General features: G+C 48.7%; 1 protein-coding gene across 3 annotated transcripts in view; it reads right to left on the bottom strand.

Annotated features, from left to right (window-relative positions):
- The window catches only part of Mau2 (MAU2 sister chromatid cohesion factor), a 30,249-nt gene that overhangs the window by 14,474 nt on the left and 519 nt on the right, over window positions 1-15,256 (bottom strand). For all 3 annotated transcript variants that reach the window (XM_052752691.1, XM_052752693.1, XM_052752692.1), the window contains exons 2-10: window positions 7,423-7,440; window positions 6,880-6,945; window positions 4,964-5,059; window positions 4,164-4,258; window positions 2,930-2,957; window positions 2,345-2,500; window positions 1,364-1,510; window positions 1,203-1,293; window positions 364-467 (exon numbers count right to left, since the gene is read on the bottom strand). In XM_052752691.1, coding sequence (XP_052608651.1) covers window positions 364-467; window positions 1,203-1,293; window positions 1,364-1,510; window positions 2,345-2,500; window positions 2,930-2,957; window positions 4,164-4,258; window positions 4,964-5,059; window positions 6,880-6,945; window positions 7,423-7,440 — 801 coding nt within the window. The remainder of the gene's footprint in view (window positions 1-363; window positions 468-1,202; window positions 1,294-1,363; window positions 1,511-2,344; window positions 2,501-2,929; window positions 2,958-4,163; window positions 4,259-4,963; window positions 5,060-6,879; window positions 6,946-7,422; window positions 7,441-15,256) is intronic.

The following is a 15,256-nucleotide window of genomic DNA, read 5'->3' as shown; positions in this document are numbered from 1 at the left end:
TATGCTCGCCAAACTAGGGTCAAAGTCCTGGAAGGAGGAGCTGCACAGGGAGGAGGGTGACCCTTATCTCCTTCCTCCTTGCCCATGCTGACCACTGGCCCAACTTCTCTCAATGTTCTCAGAAAGGTGGGCATTTTGGTGACACGGATCCCAGTCACATCACAATGTTCCCTGAGCATTAGTTTGAAGAAGAAAAAAAAAAAAAAAAAAAAAGCAAGTTTAGGGAGCCAGACTATCGGCTTTACATTATATCCTACAGCTCACCATGCTAGAGCAGTGACAGTGAGGTCGCTACACCCTCCCCTCTTGACACCTGTGCCCCTACCCAGGCCAGCTCCCACCATCCTGCTCTGTGCTTGCTACCTCCTGTAGTGCAGTGGCCTTGTGGCCTGTGACGAGCCGGCACATGATGATATGCTCCAGGAGGATCACTTGGAAGGATGACAGGATGGGGCTGCAGTCCAGCACTGGGGACAGGAGGCAGGGGTGAGCATGCAGGCATGGTCCCACAGGGCCCTTCCTACACCATCCCCGCTACGTCTTCCCATCTAGATAAGGACATAAGCTCAAGCCATGGCCACTGCCAAGTGTACCAAGGCTGAGAAATCCCCACTGGGTGGTGTTCAGGTACAGCAGGGCTCAGCAAGCATAGGTCCTGGCCTGGATACCAAGCACCAAAAACCACAGGACACTGGGCTGAGCACCATGCCACACACAGGTAAGCTCTACAGAAGCTGGCACAACTGCCACCCCTGCTAAGAGCTCAAGAACCTGCTGAGTGGGTTCTCTAAGATGTCTTCAACGGTGCATGCCTGGGCCAGTATCCAAGCTACGGGGACCCCAGGCAGCTCCTGGCAGCCCTGCACAGCTCTCCTCGGAAGGAAAAGAAGGGGCTCAGTTCTTGCCCAATCCAGCTTCAGGGTAAAAAGCAGCAGTCCCACAGGCTCTGGGGTTCCCATTTTATCTCTCCTTCAGTAGTGCTGAGGAGGGCACAGGGCCAATGCGATTTAGTGCAATACTAAGGTCACATGCATCCTGGGATGCACAAAATCAAGTGTGTGCACACAGCCCATAGACTCTGGAGGATTCAGAGCAGGTAGGTGAGGGCTACTGTGGCCTCCCAGGGCATGGACATGTTCTAATGTCAGGGACAACTTGGAGCTGCTGGGATTGCTTGGTATCCCCACCCAGGTGGCACTCACTCTTGAGCTTTTCCAACTGCATGAGTGCCTTGTCTGTGTACTTCTGTGCCTTCTCCAGGTAGCCAGCCTGCATTGAATGCATCACTGTGACCTGCAAGGAGAGCGGGCGGTGGTCACAGGGCCCTCTCCCAGCCCAGGCAGCCCAGGGTGACGGGACTCACCAGGTAGACGAGCACGCACATGTGCTCCTTGGGCAGCCAGTGGAAGAGGTCAGCAGGATTGCTGGGCAGGATCTCATCGTCGTGTAGCGTGGAGATGGTCTGAATGCACTGCTGCAGCTGCTTCAGGCATGGCTTGACACTCTTCACCTGCGGCATGTATGCCTCAGCACCATACCCCAGGAGATCTATCACTCTTGCCCAGCTCCTGCATGGGACGTCCCTGTCCTATCGCAGAAGCCCACATCCCCAGGTCCAGGCTAGCTCTTTGGCAGGGAGCAGAGACCCTGGCTGAGTTGACTTGGCCTCCCACAAACAGAAGCGCTGTTGGCACTGCAGCTTCTGCCAACCCTCCTGCTTGCCATCCTGAGCTTCTCAGGAGAGCTGTGACTCTCAGCAGTCAGGAACAACCCATATCTGCCATGTTTTCCATGCTGCATGAGGAGCTGGGCCCAACAGGAACATAGGAAGGCCCTTACTAACAAGAGGCTCACTAAGCATGTCATGATCCCTACAACACTGGCCCAGTACTGCACAGTGGCATGCAGCCAGTGGGCCCATAGGAACAGGCAAGGGCCAGGGCAGGCCAGGTGGCTCCCATTCATCACAGCTGAGGCCACATCACACAAACACAGATACCAGGGCTTCAATGCAACCATGCAGCCACACCAAGGTCCCCACTGACCCTCACAAAGCTGCTGTGAACTGAGGAAGGGGAGCCTGCTGCACGATTCCCTTAGAGACCCCAACCACATGTGCACTCAATGGGTGTGGGGCCACACATTCTTATTCAAATGACAACAGGGCCACTAGAATAAAGCCTGTCCCCTGAGCACACTCTACCCTTGGGGTTATGCCATAAAGTGTGGCAGAACTGCACCTGTGCCAGAACAGGACACCTGAATCTATGGTAGTGCATTCACAAACATACAGCAATGAGACCATATCATGAGCAACCCCTCCCCTGCCCGAAAGACCACATACCTGCCCAGCATCTAGGTAGTGGGTCACCTGCAGCACCAGGAAGAAGACACGCAATGACTCCTTCTGGATGGGGTTGCCTTGCCAGTTCTCCACAATTTGCCCGCAGAGCGTGAGCAGTGGGTGTACCTCTTGCAGTTTGCGCTCCATCAGCAGCAACTGGAAGGGATGGTGAGGTGGGCATCACTGTCACCAGTCCAACAGCTGAGGACAGCCCCCCAAGAAGGCAAAGCTGGGTGCAGTGATGTCAGGAATGGCAATGCTTGCCTTTAATCCCAGCACTTGGGAGACAGAGGCAGACAGATCTCTGAGTTTGAGGCCAGCCTGGTCTACATAGAGAGTTCCAGAACAGTCAGGGCTATACAGAGAAACCCTGTCTCAAATAAACAAAGCTGGATACAACAAAGAAACTGTACAGGTAGCTCCACAGCAGGCTTCCTCAATACCACACCTACCACCTGTGACCTCAGGGCCCCGAATGAAGCCTGCCAGAGCAGAACCCTTGCTCTTGAGAACACACTGTGGAGTGAAGCCCTGCAGGCGTCTTCATGCCCACAATACAGCTGCACCCGCCCAGCCTCAACTTACCATCCCTTTGCTGAGCAGGAACAGTGCCCTGGAAAAGAGACAAGACATTAGGTTTGAAAGATACCAGGAACCCTGGGGATCAACAAGGCTGCCCCTCAGGGAGGTGAGCTTAATAACAGAACTTTTGAGAGTGCTGCATTTTGTCCTCATTTATATTTATGTTTTTTTTTTTTTTTGGGAGGGGGAGGGGGGTCACGAAGCTGGTTCTCACGTAACCCAGGTTGGCCTCAAACTTACTATGCAGCTGACAATGACCATGAACATCTTTTTCGGGGGGGGGTGGCATGCTGGGAATTGAACTTAAGGTCTTACACTCCGCCATTGCACTATATTCCCAGCTTAACTTTGAACTTAAAAAATACACATTAACTGGGCATGGTAGAGCACACCTTTGATCCCAGCACTCAAGAGGCAGAGACAGGTGTGAGTTCAAGGCCATACTGGTCTACATATGGAATTCCAAGACAGCCAGAGATACAAAACAGAAACCTTGTCTCAAAAAAAAAAAAAAAAGAAAGAAAGAAAAAGAAAAAAAATATATGTCTCTGTGTGTGCCTACATGCACAAGTGCACCACATGCATTCAGGTGCCACCCAAGGAGGCCTTAAGGGCATGTCAGGATCACACCTGGCTGTCGAGGGGGCACCTGTTGTAATAATACCTGTGGCTGGACAAACCCTACCAGTGCTTTCCATTTCAAGAAATTTGGAAGCTGTGTGTGGAAATGCAAACCTGTCATCCCAGGAGGAGGCTGAGGCAGGAGGATTAAAGCAAGTAGCTGGGGGCCATCCTAGGCTACAATAGTGACAGCTTGTCTCAAAAATACCAGATAGAGGGGCTGGAGAGATGGCTTAGAGGTTAAGAGCACTGGCTGCTCTTTCAGAGGTCCTGAGTTCAATTCCCAGCAACCACATGGTAGCTCACAACCATCTATAATGAGATCTGGTGCCCTCTCCCCGGCAGAACACCATATACATAACAAATAAATAAACATTGAAAAAAAAATACCAGATAAACTGCCAGTACCAGCTCTACCAATGAGACACTGCCCCTGCCTTCCCAGCCAGCCATTCATGTCTCATCTATTGATGGGCTACTTCCTAGGATTGAATGCATGGCTCACTACACCAGAGGCCACTTCCACACAGTAAGATGCCATGTTTAGGGTCAGTAGCAGGACAACCAAACTCTTTTCAAGTTAGAGAGCAGGAGAAAAAGGATGGGCGGAGCCTACCGTGTATATTCAGATCCCACCACTCGGGCATACTCAGCCCCCACGCCCAGGAGGTCACAGGCTGATACCAGGTCCTTCTCCAGTGTGTGCAGTTGCTGAAGAGGGGAAAAAGCAATGACCATGGCTGCCAATGCCTCCTCCATCATTAGTCACTGCAGTGTTGGTTTGGAGCTCAAGCACCAAGACAGCCATCAGCACAGATTGCTGGGGTACACAGCTGGGCGTACTCGCCCCATGCTGTTACTTCTGCACAAAGTCAGCAGTCTGGGTTCCTGGGCAGACCCAGTGGATACCAGGTGAGTTACTAGGAAGGGCTGCCTCGGGAGCAGGCAGTAAGGATGCTTCAAGCCAGAAGCCTGAACAACTGAAAGAGAGACCAAATTTGGCTGAGCCCCGGAAGGGCACATGCAGATCCTTGGTATAGAGCTCAGCTCCCTTGCACAGTGTCATGTAGCTGCCCAGCCACTTCCTCAGCAACAGTACATGGGAGGTTACAAAGAGAAGATGTGAGCGTGGGAGCCTAAGGGGACCTCTTGGGGAAAGGTTGTGAAGTCCAGTATCTGTGGCTATGTGGGTGATAGGGCTGTATCACAGGAAGACAAGGGACACAACAGATGGCGAGGTCAAGGGCAGGCAACACCAGCAAGGGGTCATTCAGGTGCCCTTGAGAAAGAGGTGCAGGAAAGAAGAGGTGACTGACAGCGGAACAGCCTGTCCCTCTAGGGCAGCCAGGAGGCTCCCAAGGGGAGTCTGTGTGCCTTGAGTTCGTGCCCCAAGGACCCGCTTGCTCCTGTACTCACGGCAAGCTGGAAGAGCAGGCGGCAGTGCCAGTATGGCGTCTGCTGTGAGATCTGGATGGCTTTCCGCAGCAGCGGCTTCGCTGCATCCACAGAGTTCTGAAAGGAAACCGTTTCAAGTTCAAGGAGGAGGACAAGCTGGCAATCGAGCTGGACCCTGATGCAGCAGCTGCCACCTCATGGGGGGAGATGGGAATGCTAATACAGTGCACTTGCCACTTGGGGAGAGTCTGCACGGCTCCTGAAATCACTTCTCGATAGGTGTGGTGGCTCACACCTGTCTTATCAATGCTTAGGAGTCTGAAGCAGGACTGCCTGTGAGTTCAAGGTCAGCCTAAGCTACAGGATGACACTCTTCCACAAAAAAAAATTTTAAATTTAGAATATAAATGCATGGTGGTTCATACATTTAATCTCAGCATTAAGGAGACAGATCTCTAAGAGTTCGAGGTCAGCCTGGTCTACATAGTGAGTTCTAGGACAGCCAGAGCTAAGTAGTGAGATCCTGTCTCAAAAAAACAAAACAACAAGGAAAAAATTCAAAAAACAAAACAAAAAGTTTAGAATATAAAATATAATAAGCTTCTTATTCAGACAGGAATGGTAGGCAATGTCACCTGGGATCTCAGTATTGAGGAAGCTAAGGCAGGAGGTATGGATTTGAAGCCAGTCCAGGTTACACAGCAAATTCTAGGCCAGCTAGGTATAGGTACATAGTGAGACTATGTCTCAAAAAACAACTTAAAAAGTTATATACACACATACACATACATACATATGTACATACATACATATACACACATATACATTTGTATTTGGTGTTGGGTCTGGTGGTTCATGCCTTTAATCCCAGCACTTGGCAAGCAGAGGCAGGTGGATCTCTACACCAGCCAAGGCTATATACTATATACTAGAACACTGTCTCAAAACGACACCCCCCCCCAAAAAAACTTCAACCCCAAAACAACACACACACACACACACACACACACACACACACACACACACACACACACACACAATTTGAGGGAGGTTGGAGAGATGGCTGGCTCTGTGGTTAAGAGCACTTGCTGCTCTTGCAGAGGACCTGGTTCAGTTCCTAGCACCCACATGGCAGCTCACAACCATCTGTCACTCCACTTCCACGGGATCTCATGTCCACTTCTTTTTTTTTTTTTTTTTTTTTTTTGGTTTTTTCGAGACAGGGTTTCTCTGTGTAGCTTTGTGCCTTTCCTGGAACTCACTTGGTAGCCCAGGCTGGCCTCGAACTCACAGAGATCCGCCGGCCTCTGCCTCCCGAGTGCTGGGATTAAAGGCGTGCGCCACCACCGCCCGGCTCATGTCCACTTCTAAACTCTGGACAACTGGCAAGGATGTGGTACACTTACATACACAAAACACTTATACCCATAAAATAAAAACAAATAACAAAATCTAAAAGATGGAGGTGCAGTTCAGTGCTAGAAGGTGTCTACTTAACAGGCATAAGGCCATGGCGCCCCCAGGACCACAAAAAAGACACAAGGAAAAGTTACCCCTTAAAGAATACTGGACAATGGTGCCGGTCACTTCTACTATAGTAGGCAGTATACACTGGGAGGGGAGAGGGACAGGACAAAGCTCAGTGGCAGTATCTGTCTAGCTCAGATGAGGCACCAGCTTGTCTCTAGCCCTGAATTAATAAACACAGGAATAAGAGTGTGAACCATGCACAAGCTCTGTATACAGGCTGCAGCACTCCACAGAAGGGTTCTAAGCACCTCCTGGATCTGGTGTTTTCAACAATCATGGGGTGAGTCCCCAGGGTCTCTGAGGGTTGAACATAATGTGAACTTCTATCCAACTGGGAAGCATAATCTCCCGCTAGGCCCAGGATACAGGGAGAGACTCTGCTTTCAGAACCAGTAACATGTTCTCACCTCTTGACAATATAGCTCTGACAACAGGCTTGCTGCCTCAAATTTAACATCTTCAAACTGTGGGATCTGGAGAAGTCCAGTTAAGGAAGTACAATGCAAAGATATCTCTTTGTTTGTTTTGTTTTTGTTTTTGGAGACAGGGTTTCTCTATGTAGACCACGCTGGCCTTGAACTCACAGAGATCCCCCTGCCTCAGCCTCCACAGTGCACCACTACTGCCTAGTGCAAAGACATCTCTTTAAAAAGGACCACAGCTCCAAGTGAGTCCCCCTCCCCCTCCATGCTGCAGGGTAAGAGGACACCTTGGAGCAGGATGAGGACCTTGCTGCCCAGAGTGGTGGCTGGCTTCCAGGGCAGCTAGGGCACATGATATGCCAGGGAAGGAGGGCCTTTCATTCAAGCAGAACATTTCCTCAAGAGCACAGTACAGGGCCTTGGAGTATGGCTCAGTGGCAGAACACTTGCTTAGCATGCCCCAGGTTCTGGGTTCCATCCCTAGCACGGGTACCTGCCATCACACACATACACACAAGAAAAGGATACTTGCTGTGATATCAACCACTGAAAGAGAAAGAAAAAGGGTTAATTAATTTTGAGGCAAATGCTTGGTGCCTGGCTATTCGGTTCATGCTGAGGCTGGCACAGCATGCCCATCACCACGAGCACTGTGGGGAAGGGGGTTGTATGCTTGCTTTCCCTGCACTCTGGTCGTGGGAAAGGAAGCTGCAGGGCTCTTGGTAGACGCCTAACAAAGAGGGGACTTCTCCTTCTAACATCAGTCAGGGAGCTAGTGCTCCCACATAGTACAGGGAGGGAACCCCGGTGAACTTGGCCATATTCCACGACTCAGCAGGGCTGATGATAGTCTGGCAGAAAGCTTGGACATTCAGCAAAGCTTTGCCTGAGGAGTGAGTTACACTTGGGGAGGGGGTTGGTGTATGGGACAAGTTCCTCCTGAGGAAGGAGCATATCAAAGAGGCTTAAAGAGGGCAGAGCTAGCCTCAGAAAGGGAGTGCCAGTGTGGACAGCAGCTGGCCAACCTGAGGATGTGTACTGAAACATCTTCAAGTCAAAACAAAACAACAACAACAAAAAAACCCAGAGAAATGACTCAGCAGTTAACAAGTGTTTACTGTTCTTGCAGAGGATTCATGCTTGGTTCCCAGAACCCATCATGCTGGGCAGCTCACAACCATCCATAACTCCAGCTTCTCAACATCTTTAGTCTCCACAGGCACTTACATTCAGGTGTACACACAAACAGAAGAAGACATATAAAAATAACTAGCCAGGCATAGTCCTTTAATCCCAGCACTGGGGAGGCAGAGGCAGGTGAAACTTTATGAGTTTGAGGCCAGACTGGTCTACACAGCTATCCAAAGCTAAACAGTGAGACCCTTTCTCCAAATAAATAAGTAAATAAATCAAATAAATAAGTAAATAAGTAAAAGTATTCAGAGGGTCAGCTTTGACTTGAGGAACCACTATGTCTCAAGCTACATGTTCCAACAGGTTCCTAGCTAGTGTGTAATGCAGTCTACAGTCACTTGGATCTTCAGGGACTTCCTAAGAGCACACCTAACACTGACCTGCCAACCTAGGGTCCAACAAACAGTTACCTAAGAATTAACATTTGAGAGGAGCCCAAAAGGTGTGGACAGGTGGACTGGGCCCTTTGCCCACTCCACTGTGTCCAAAGGCCACACAAGATGCGGCATCTACTTGGTGCTGGGCTTTGAAGGCTAGAGTAGGATGTGAGCATAGGGCTCTGTAGAAAAGGGGAAGCAGGATGCTCCAGACACAGAAGAGCTGGTAATAAAGGAACCAAGCCCTGGACTAGCTGGGGCTACAAGGCTGGTGGCTTAAGCTGGCTGGGAGTCCACTCCTGGGTGTGGAGCCTGACCCCATGGGGAAGAATCAAAGGACCTGCCCAGATTTTTTTAAACATCTCATTTGTTTATATGATTTATTTATATGTGTGCACACACACATGCATTCAATAGGCCACGGTGTGAATGTGGAAGTCAGAGGGCAGCTTGTGGGAGTCAGGTCTTTCCATCATGGTCTGTCCTTCTCTCCCTTATTCCCTTGAGACTGGAGGTAGACTAGCAGATAGCAAGCCCCAGTACTCTTCTTATTCCTGCTCCTCAGCAGGGTTCCCAGTGGGGTTATGTGCCAGATCTTTCACATGGAGACTGAGATCTGCACTCAGGTCCTCATTCTTCAACAGCAACAGTTTTTACCCAGTGAGTATTTGCCCAGGCTCATGTTTTTTGGCTTTTGAGGCAAGGTTATGCTGGCCTTGAATAGCATTTTTTTTTTCTGCCTCAGCCTCCAAAGTGCAGGGATTATAGGGATGAGTCTGCACACCCAGCTTACAGGCTTCTCATTCATAGAAAACGAAGTAACAGAAAAAAAAAAATATCAGGTCTTCTAATCCACCAACCTTAGAGTAGAGATATCTACAGACTGCCACAGTCATGACTGGAAACAGGGAGCTTCCCTAATGCCCTGCTATGGGTAGCTAAGACCTGAGTGTGGGCATAAGGCAATCAGGAGAGGGGTGGGCAAGACGGCTCAGTGGGTAAAGGTGCTTGCCACCAAGCCTGACCACCTAAGAGAGCAGACTTCCACAAGCTGTTCTCTGACCTGCACACATGCTCTGTGTACACACATGCACACACTACACAATGTGAAAAGGGAAGTCAGGAGGTCTTTATCACATTGGTTTGCTGAGGATCCAATGAGATAGAGCTTAATGCAGGGATGCCACATGAACATAAAAACAGAACAGTATTTTGAAGACAGGATGAAGTGGAAGAGGCAAGCAGGGGTGAGTCAGAATAAAAGGTGATGCTGACTTTAGTTCCTAAAGTCAGAGATGATGGAGAGAGTGAGAGAGAGGAGAGAGAGAGACAGAGAGAGCAGAAAGGAAAACAGGAAAAAGCACATGGAGCTGCTCTGCACGGTGGCCGAAGCCTGGGCATGGGTTTCTAGTCCAGGCCTATGGAATGTAGTAGGACATGGTCAAAATCCAGGAGAGAAAGAGTTGCTCCATCTGAGCCTCAGGCATCAAGAGAAAGGGAAGAAACTTCCAGGTCACCCACAGAATAACAGTGTCTGACCAGTGGAGCTGGAGCTGCTTTCCAGGTCAGATGAGCAAAGTCATCATCACAGAGCAGTTAGGGCAGGTGTGGCACACACCTGCAGCCCATTATGGAGGCCTGGGACGATCACTCAAGCCTAGGGGGCTAACCCCATCTAGCAAAGCAACCCAGAGAAAGCAAGCCATCAGCATGGTATCCTTAGCCAGGCCATAGAATAACTGTAGATGCAGAAAACAATAATTCCTTTCTTCTCCATGGCTTTCAAACTGGGAGCATCTAAGAATGATAATTCACACTTGCAGGTCCAGAGACAAAAGGGATTATGGGATCAAAAGAACAAAGTTTGGGGCTGGCAGAGTGAGGAGTAGATAGCATGTGGTAGGATGCATGCTCAAGCATGCGGTAAGAGCCTAGGTTCAATCCCCAGCACCACAAATTAAAGAAGGCTGGGAGATGCTCAGTCAGCAAGTACTCTCTGAGTTCCGACACCAAGGTGCTATGATGCATGCCTATAATTCCAGCTCTGGGAAGCAGAGGCAGGAGGGCATCTGGACTTGCTGACCAGCCAGTTTACCCAATTGGTGATCTCCAGGTTCAGTTTCCATTCCTGTCTCAAAACTTGAGAAAACGACTGATGCCACCCACAGTCTATCAGTCCCATGGAGATGGGCAGACCACTGAAATGAGCCTGTCTGCTTGAAGGATGGGTGTGAAAATGAAGCAGAAGCCACATTTTGGCTTTGAAGACAGACCAAATTCACACAGCAATAGCAGGATCTGTGTGACATAATGCAGCCTCACATTGCCTGCAGCAGCAGCTTTCAGGCTCTCCAGCAAGAAAAGCAAATTCTGTGAAGAGAAGAGCTCACACCATTGTTGCTTGCTGGAGCATTTCAGAGCAGTGAGAATTCCCCCATGTCCATACCCCACAAAGATTCTAAAGAGGATGGCTTTACACCCCTATTCTCTCTCTCTTACACACACACACACACACACACACACACACACACACACACACACACACACGCTCACGGAGGGAGGGAAGAAGGGAGAGGGAGGGAGGAAGGGACAGATGGAGGGGTGAAATTTCTAGCCTTCTCTTATTTACAGGATTTCCCAAGACCCCAAGTGCTGCTAGGAAGCCAGGATAAGACAACACTCCCAGGGCTGGAGAGATGGCACAGCAGTTAAAAGCACTGGCTGCCCTTCCAGAGGACCCTGGGTTCAATTCCCAGCAAGCACATGGCAGCTCACAACTGTCTGTAACTCCAGTTCCAGGGGATCTGACACCCTCACACAGACATACATGCAGGCAAAACACCAATCCACATAAAATAAAAAGAGCAACATTCCCATCCCAGCTTTCCCACATACCCGATCAAATGATGGCAAAACATTATTGGCTCATGGTCTCTTTCTCAAAATACCTTATTGCTCTGAACTTACCCTATCTGTGGTAAGAGTTGCTATTCTATATACCATGTTGACAAAGTGACTGAACAACACAGGCACTGTGACTAGACATCAGACACCTATTTAAGAGCTGTTGAATGCAGCACTGCATACTGTACATGATACCTGAGATATCTGCTAATGGGGACTCACAGTAGAGGGTGGTATGGTATCATCTACAGCGTGGGCATGCTGTGGATATGCTGACAAAGACCAGCAAGGGAAGGAAGGAACAGAATGCACAATTTCAAACCTAAGAACCAGCCAGGTGTGGTGCTGCATACCTCTCACCCCAGCACTTTCTAAAAGAACTCAATTATACTTTTAGTTTTTTAAAGAAAAGGGCGGGCTGGAGAGATGGCTCAGAGGTTAAGAGCACTGGCTGCTCTTCCAGAGGTCCTGAGTTCAATTCCCAGCAACCACATGGTGACTTACAACCATCTATAGTGGGATCTAATGCCCTCTACTGACATAAGGTCATCCATGCAGATAGAGCACTCATATATACATAAAATAAATAAATAAATAACTCTTAAAAAAAGTCTTATTAAAAAAATAAATAAAGGAAGAAAGAAAAGGGCATCTTGTCCTATGGCTCAGGCTAGCTTGGAATTCCTGGGCTCGCTGAAACCCATTTCAGGGCTCTACGACTACAGGTCTGTGTGTGATTCATGCTATGATTCTTTACTGAGTGGGTCCAAGAGAGGAAAGTTCATGGCTGTGCTTTGGGGAAAGGGCAATAAGAATAAATTAAGGGGCCAGTGATACAGCTTGGCAGCAGAGAGTGGCTTATGTACAGCGTCCGAGGGTCACTCCAAGGACAAAAAAAGGGGCTATACATGCCACTTTAAATGAAACTCCTCAGATTTTGAATGGAGGAGCAGCTGAGATTAACAAGGTTTTCCAGGTATTGAGCTGGAGTGACCTATGAAGGGCAACATGTAGTTCTGTGGGAGACCTCACAGGAGTCAGGTTTCTGTTCCATCAAGGAAAAGCACTTCACCAAGGGTAAGGGTTTCAGTTACTGGTCTCAAAGCCAAGGGCTAAAGGAGAGCAACTGCAGCACACGGCTGAGTGGGTGAAATACGAGGACACACCGACACCCAAGGAAACAAGAGTGAGAGAGGTGGTGGGATTAGCTGCCCTGAACAAGAAAGAAAAGAGTTTCCAGCAGAGAAAAACAATGACAGCATGGAATTTGCAAGCAAATGGATGGAACTAGAAAATATCATCCTGAGTGAGGTAACCCAGACCCAGAAGGACAAACATGGTATATACTCACTCATAAGTGGATACTAGATATAAAACAAAGAACAATCAGACTGCAACCCACAGAACCAGGGAGACTACCTAACAGAGGGGACCCTAGGATGACTGTGGCTTATAATAAGTTTTGGTTTTACTCAATCACTGGGCAAGCCTCAGTGAAACATTTCTTTTTTTTTTTTTTTTTTTAAAGATTTATTTATTATGTATACAGTGTTCTGTCTTCATGTACGTCTGCAGGCCAGAAGAGGGTGCCAGGTCTCATTACAGATGGTTGTGAGCCACCATGTGGTTGCTGGGAATTGAACTCAGGACCTCTGGAAGAACAGTCAGTGCTCTTAACCTCTGAGCCATCTCTCCAGCCCCGAAACATTTCTTATTAGGATAAGAATTTGCACTGTATTAAGCTGATAATAGATAATAAATAAATACATACAGAAAGAGAGAGAGAAAGAAAGAGAGAAAGAGAGAAAGAGAGAAAGAAAGAAAGAAAGAAAGAAAGAAAGAAAGAAAGAAAGAAAGAAAGAAAGAAAAAGTTTCAGAAGCAGGCAGGCCCTGGCAGCCTCCAGCCTGCGCCTACACTGAATCCTGGCACTTGGCAGGGTCACCTCACTCCCTATTGCCCTGGCCTCTCCAATCCACTGCCGGCCACAGGCACTCCTTGTTATTGACCTGAAGCCGAGTGGGTTCACTAACTCACACCATTCAAATGTCACTCATGCAAATAACAGACTCTCTCATCCCCACTTCCCAACTAGCCAGACATCAACTCTATACCTTCCTGAGGTCCAGTGTCCACAACTCTTATACTAACAGCCTTACTGACTGCTAGTCTAACTAAAGAAAAAGCTTCCATGGGTAGGGAATGTTCCAGTCAGCTAATACCCAGAGTCCAAAACAGGCTTGACATTCAGTGGGAGGGGAATTCATCTCCATGATGAATGAAAGAAAAAGCAAAAGAACAACAACAACAAAAAACCAAAACAACTTTACTAACACAATAATGATATCTTGTTCTAGTATGGGAACTGGTGATCACTAAACTGAGGGGACTAGAGAGAGGGCTCAACAGTTAAGAGCACATACTGCTCTGCACAGGACCCAAGTTCTTTTCCCAGAGCCTCCATAGGGCAGCTCACATATGACTCTGACTCTAACTCTAGTTCCAGGGGACTCAAGGCCTCTGACCTCAGTGGGCACAACATTTATGTGCATATACCCACACATAATTAAAAATAATTAACTCTTTATAAAATCCACAAAGTTGAGCCCAGGTTTCGTTTTTTAATTGCTCTGTTTTCATCACCATCATTGGTTCTTTTTGAGACCGGGTCTTCTATGTAGTCCCAGATGTACTGCAGTACTCACAGAGATTCGCCCCCCTGTCTCCTGAGTGTTGGGATTAGAGGCATCTACCACCACACCCAACTCTTCATTTTTATTTTTAAAATTAACTATTGGTTGTGTGTGTGTGTATGATGTGTATGAGTGCAGACACATGCTGAGGTCAGAAGACAACATCTGAACTCAGGTTATCAAGCCTTTGTCCACCGAGTTGTCTAGCCGGACCTACTTTCTTTCTTGGAGACATTTTTGCTATGCAGCCCAGGCTAGTCTTGTGTTTATTATCTTCTTGCCTCTAATGTGATGAGTGCTCACATCACAGACATCCCAAAAGTAAGACTTTTGCCCAAAACACCAAAACCAAAACCTCACAGGGTGATCTTTGCTAATCACTTCACCTGGCTAAGCCTGTGTGGTCTCACTCTGGAAATTAGGAAGCTGGTGGTCGGTGAGGATCAGAAGTGCTAACTCTGCAAAGCCTGGAACAAGGATGTCATCCCCTCCTGAAGGCAACTTACTTAGACAGACCACGGGTCAGTGCATTTAAACCTCTGAGATGACTCAAGGAGCTCCTCCAATCCGAAGAGATAGGGAAACGGCAAAAAGGAGGTGGAGGTGTGAAAGGGACACCGTTTCGATGAGAAGAAACAAGTCTGCACTCACAGAGTTTACGGAGGGGAGGAACGACAGCTGCTTCTTTAAATTCTGTGAACCACCAAGATGTCACAAGACAAGTTGGAGGTGAGTGGGGATTCCTTCAAAGATAGACTAGTACACAGAAGGCGGACCAACGGTGAGACCTCCAGACCCCCGTGGAGCAACTGGCTCTGGGATCCCAGGACATCCCCAGGGTGTCCTGGGATGTCCAACCCCAGGCTCAGAGTCTCATCTTCCCCAATAACCTCCGCACAAAGGACAGAGACCCGAGACCCAGACCCCTGAGTGTCAGAATGCCAGGTCCAGGAACCAGGACTGACATCTCCCAGATTTCCTGAGACCTCACTTTCACGTCTCAAAGGGTGTCTGGATCTCTTCCTGCTTCTCTCCAGTCACTCTCGGGCAGGAGCTTACAGGCTGACGCTCTGGGCAATGATCCCACAGCCATCCAACCACGAGATGCCCGAAGCGGGAGCTCTGGTGTTGCTAAGGGACAACTCTGCCAGTTCCTGGATGAGAGGGCGTGGCAGAGCCGTGTCTGTCACCACAGG

The sequence above is a fragment of the Peromyscus californicus genome, unplaced genomic scaffold, assembly GCF_007827085.1.
Source record: "Peromyscus californicus insignis strain IS unplaced genomic scaffold, ASM782708v3 Scaffold_23__1_contigs__length_62951481, whole genome shotgun sequence".
In the NCBI taxonomy this organism is placed as follows: domain Eukaryota; kingdom Metazoa; phylum Chordata; class Mammalia; order Rodentia; family Cricetidae; genus Peromyscus; species Peromyscus californicus.
The sequence above is the reverse complement of the archived record's forward strand: the minus strand, read 5'-3'. Positions and strand labels throughout refer to the sequence as shown.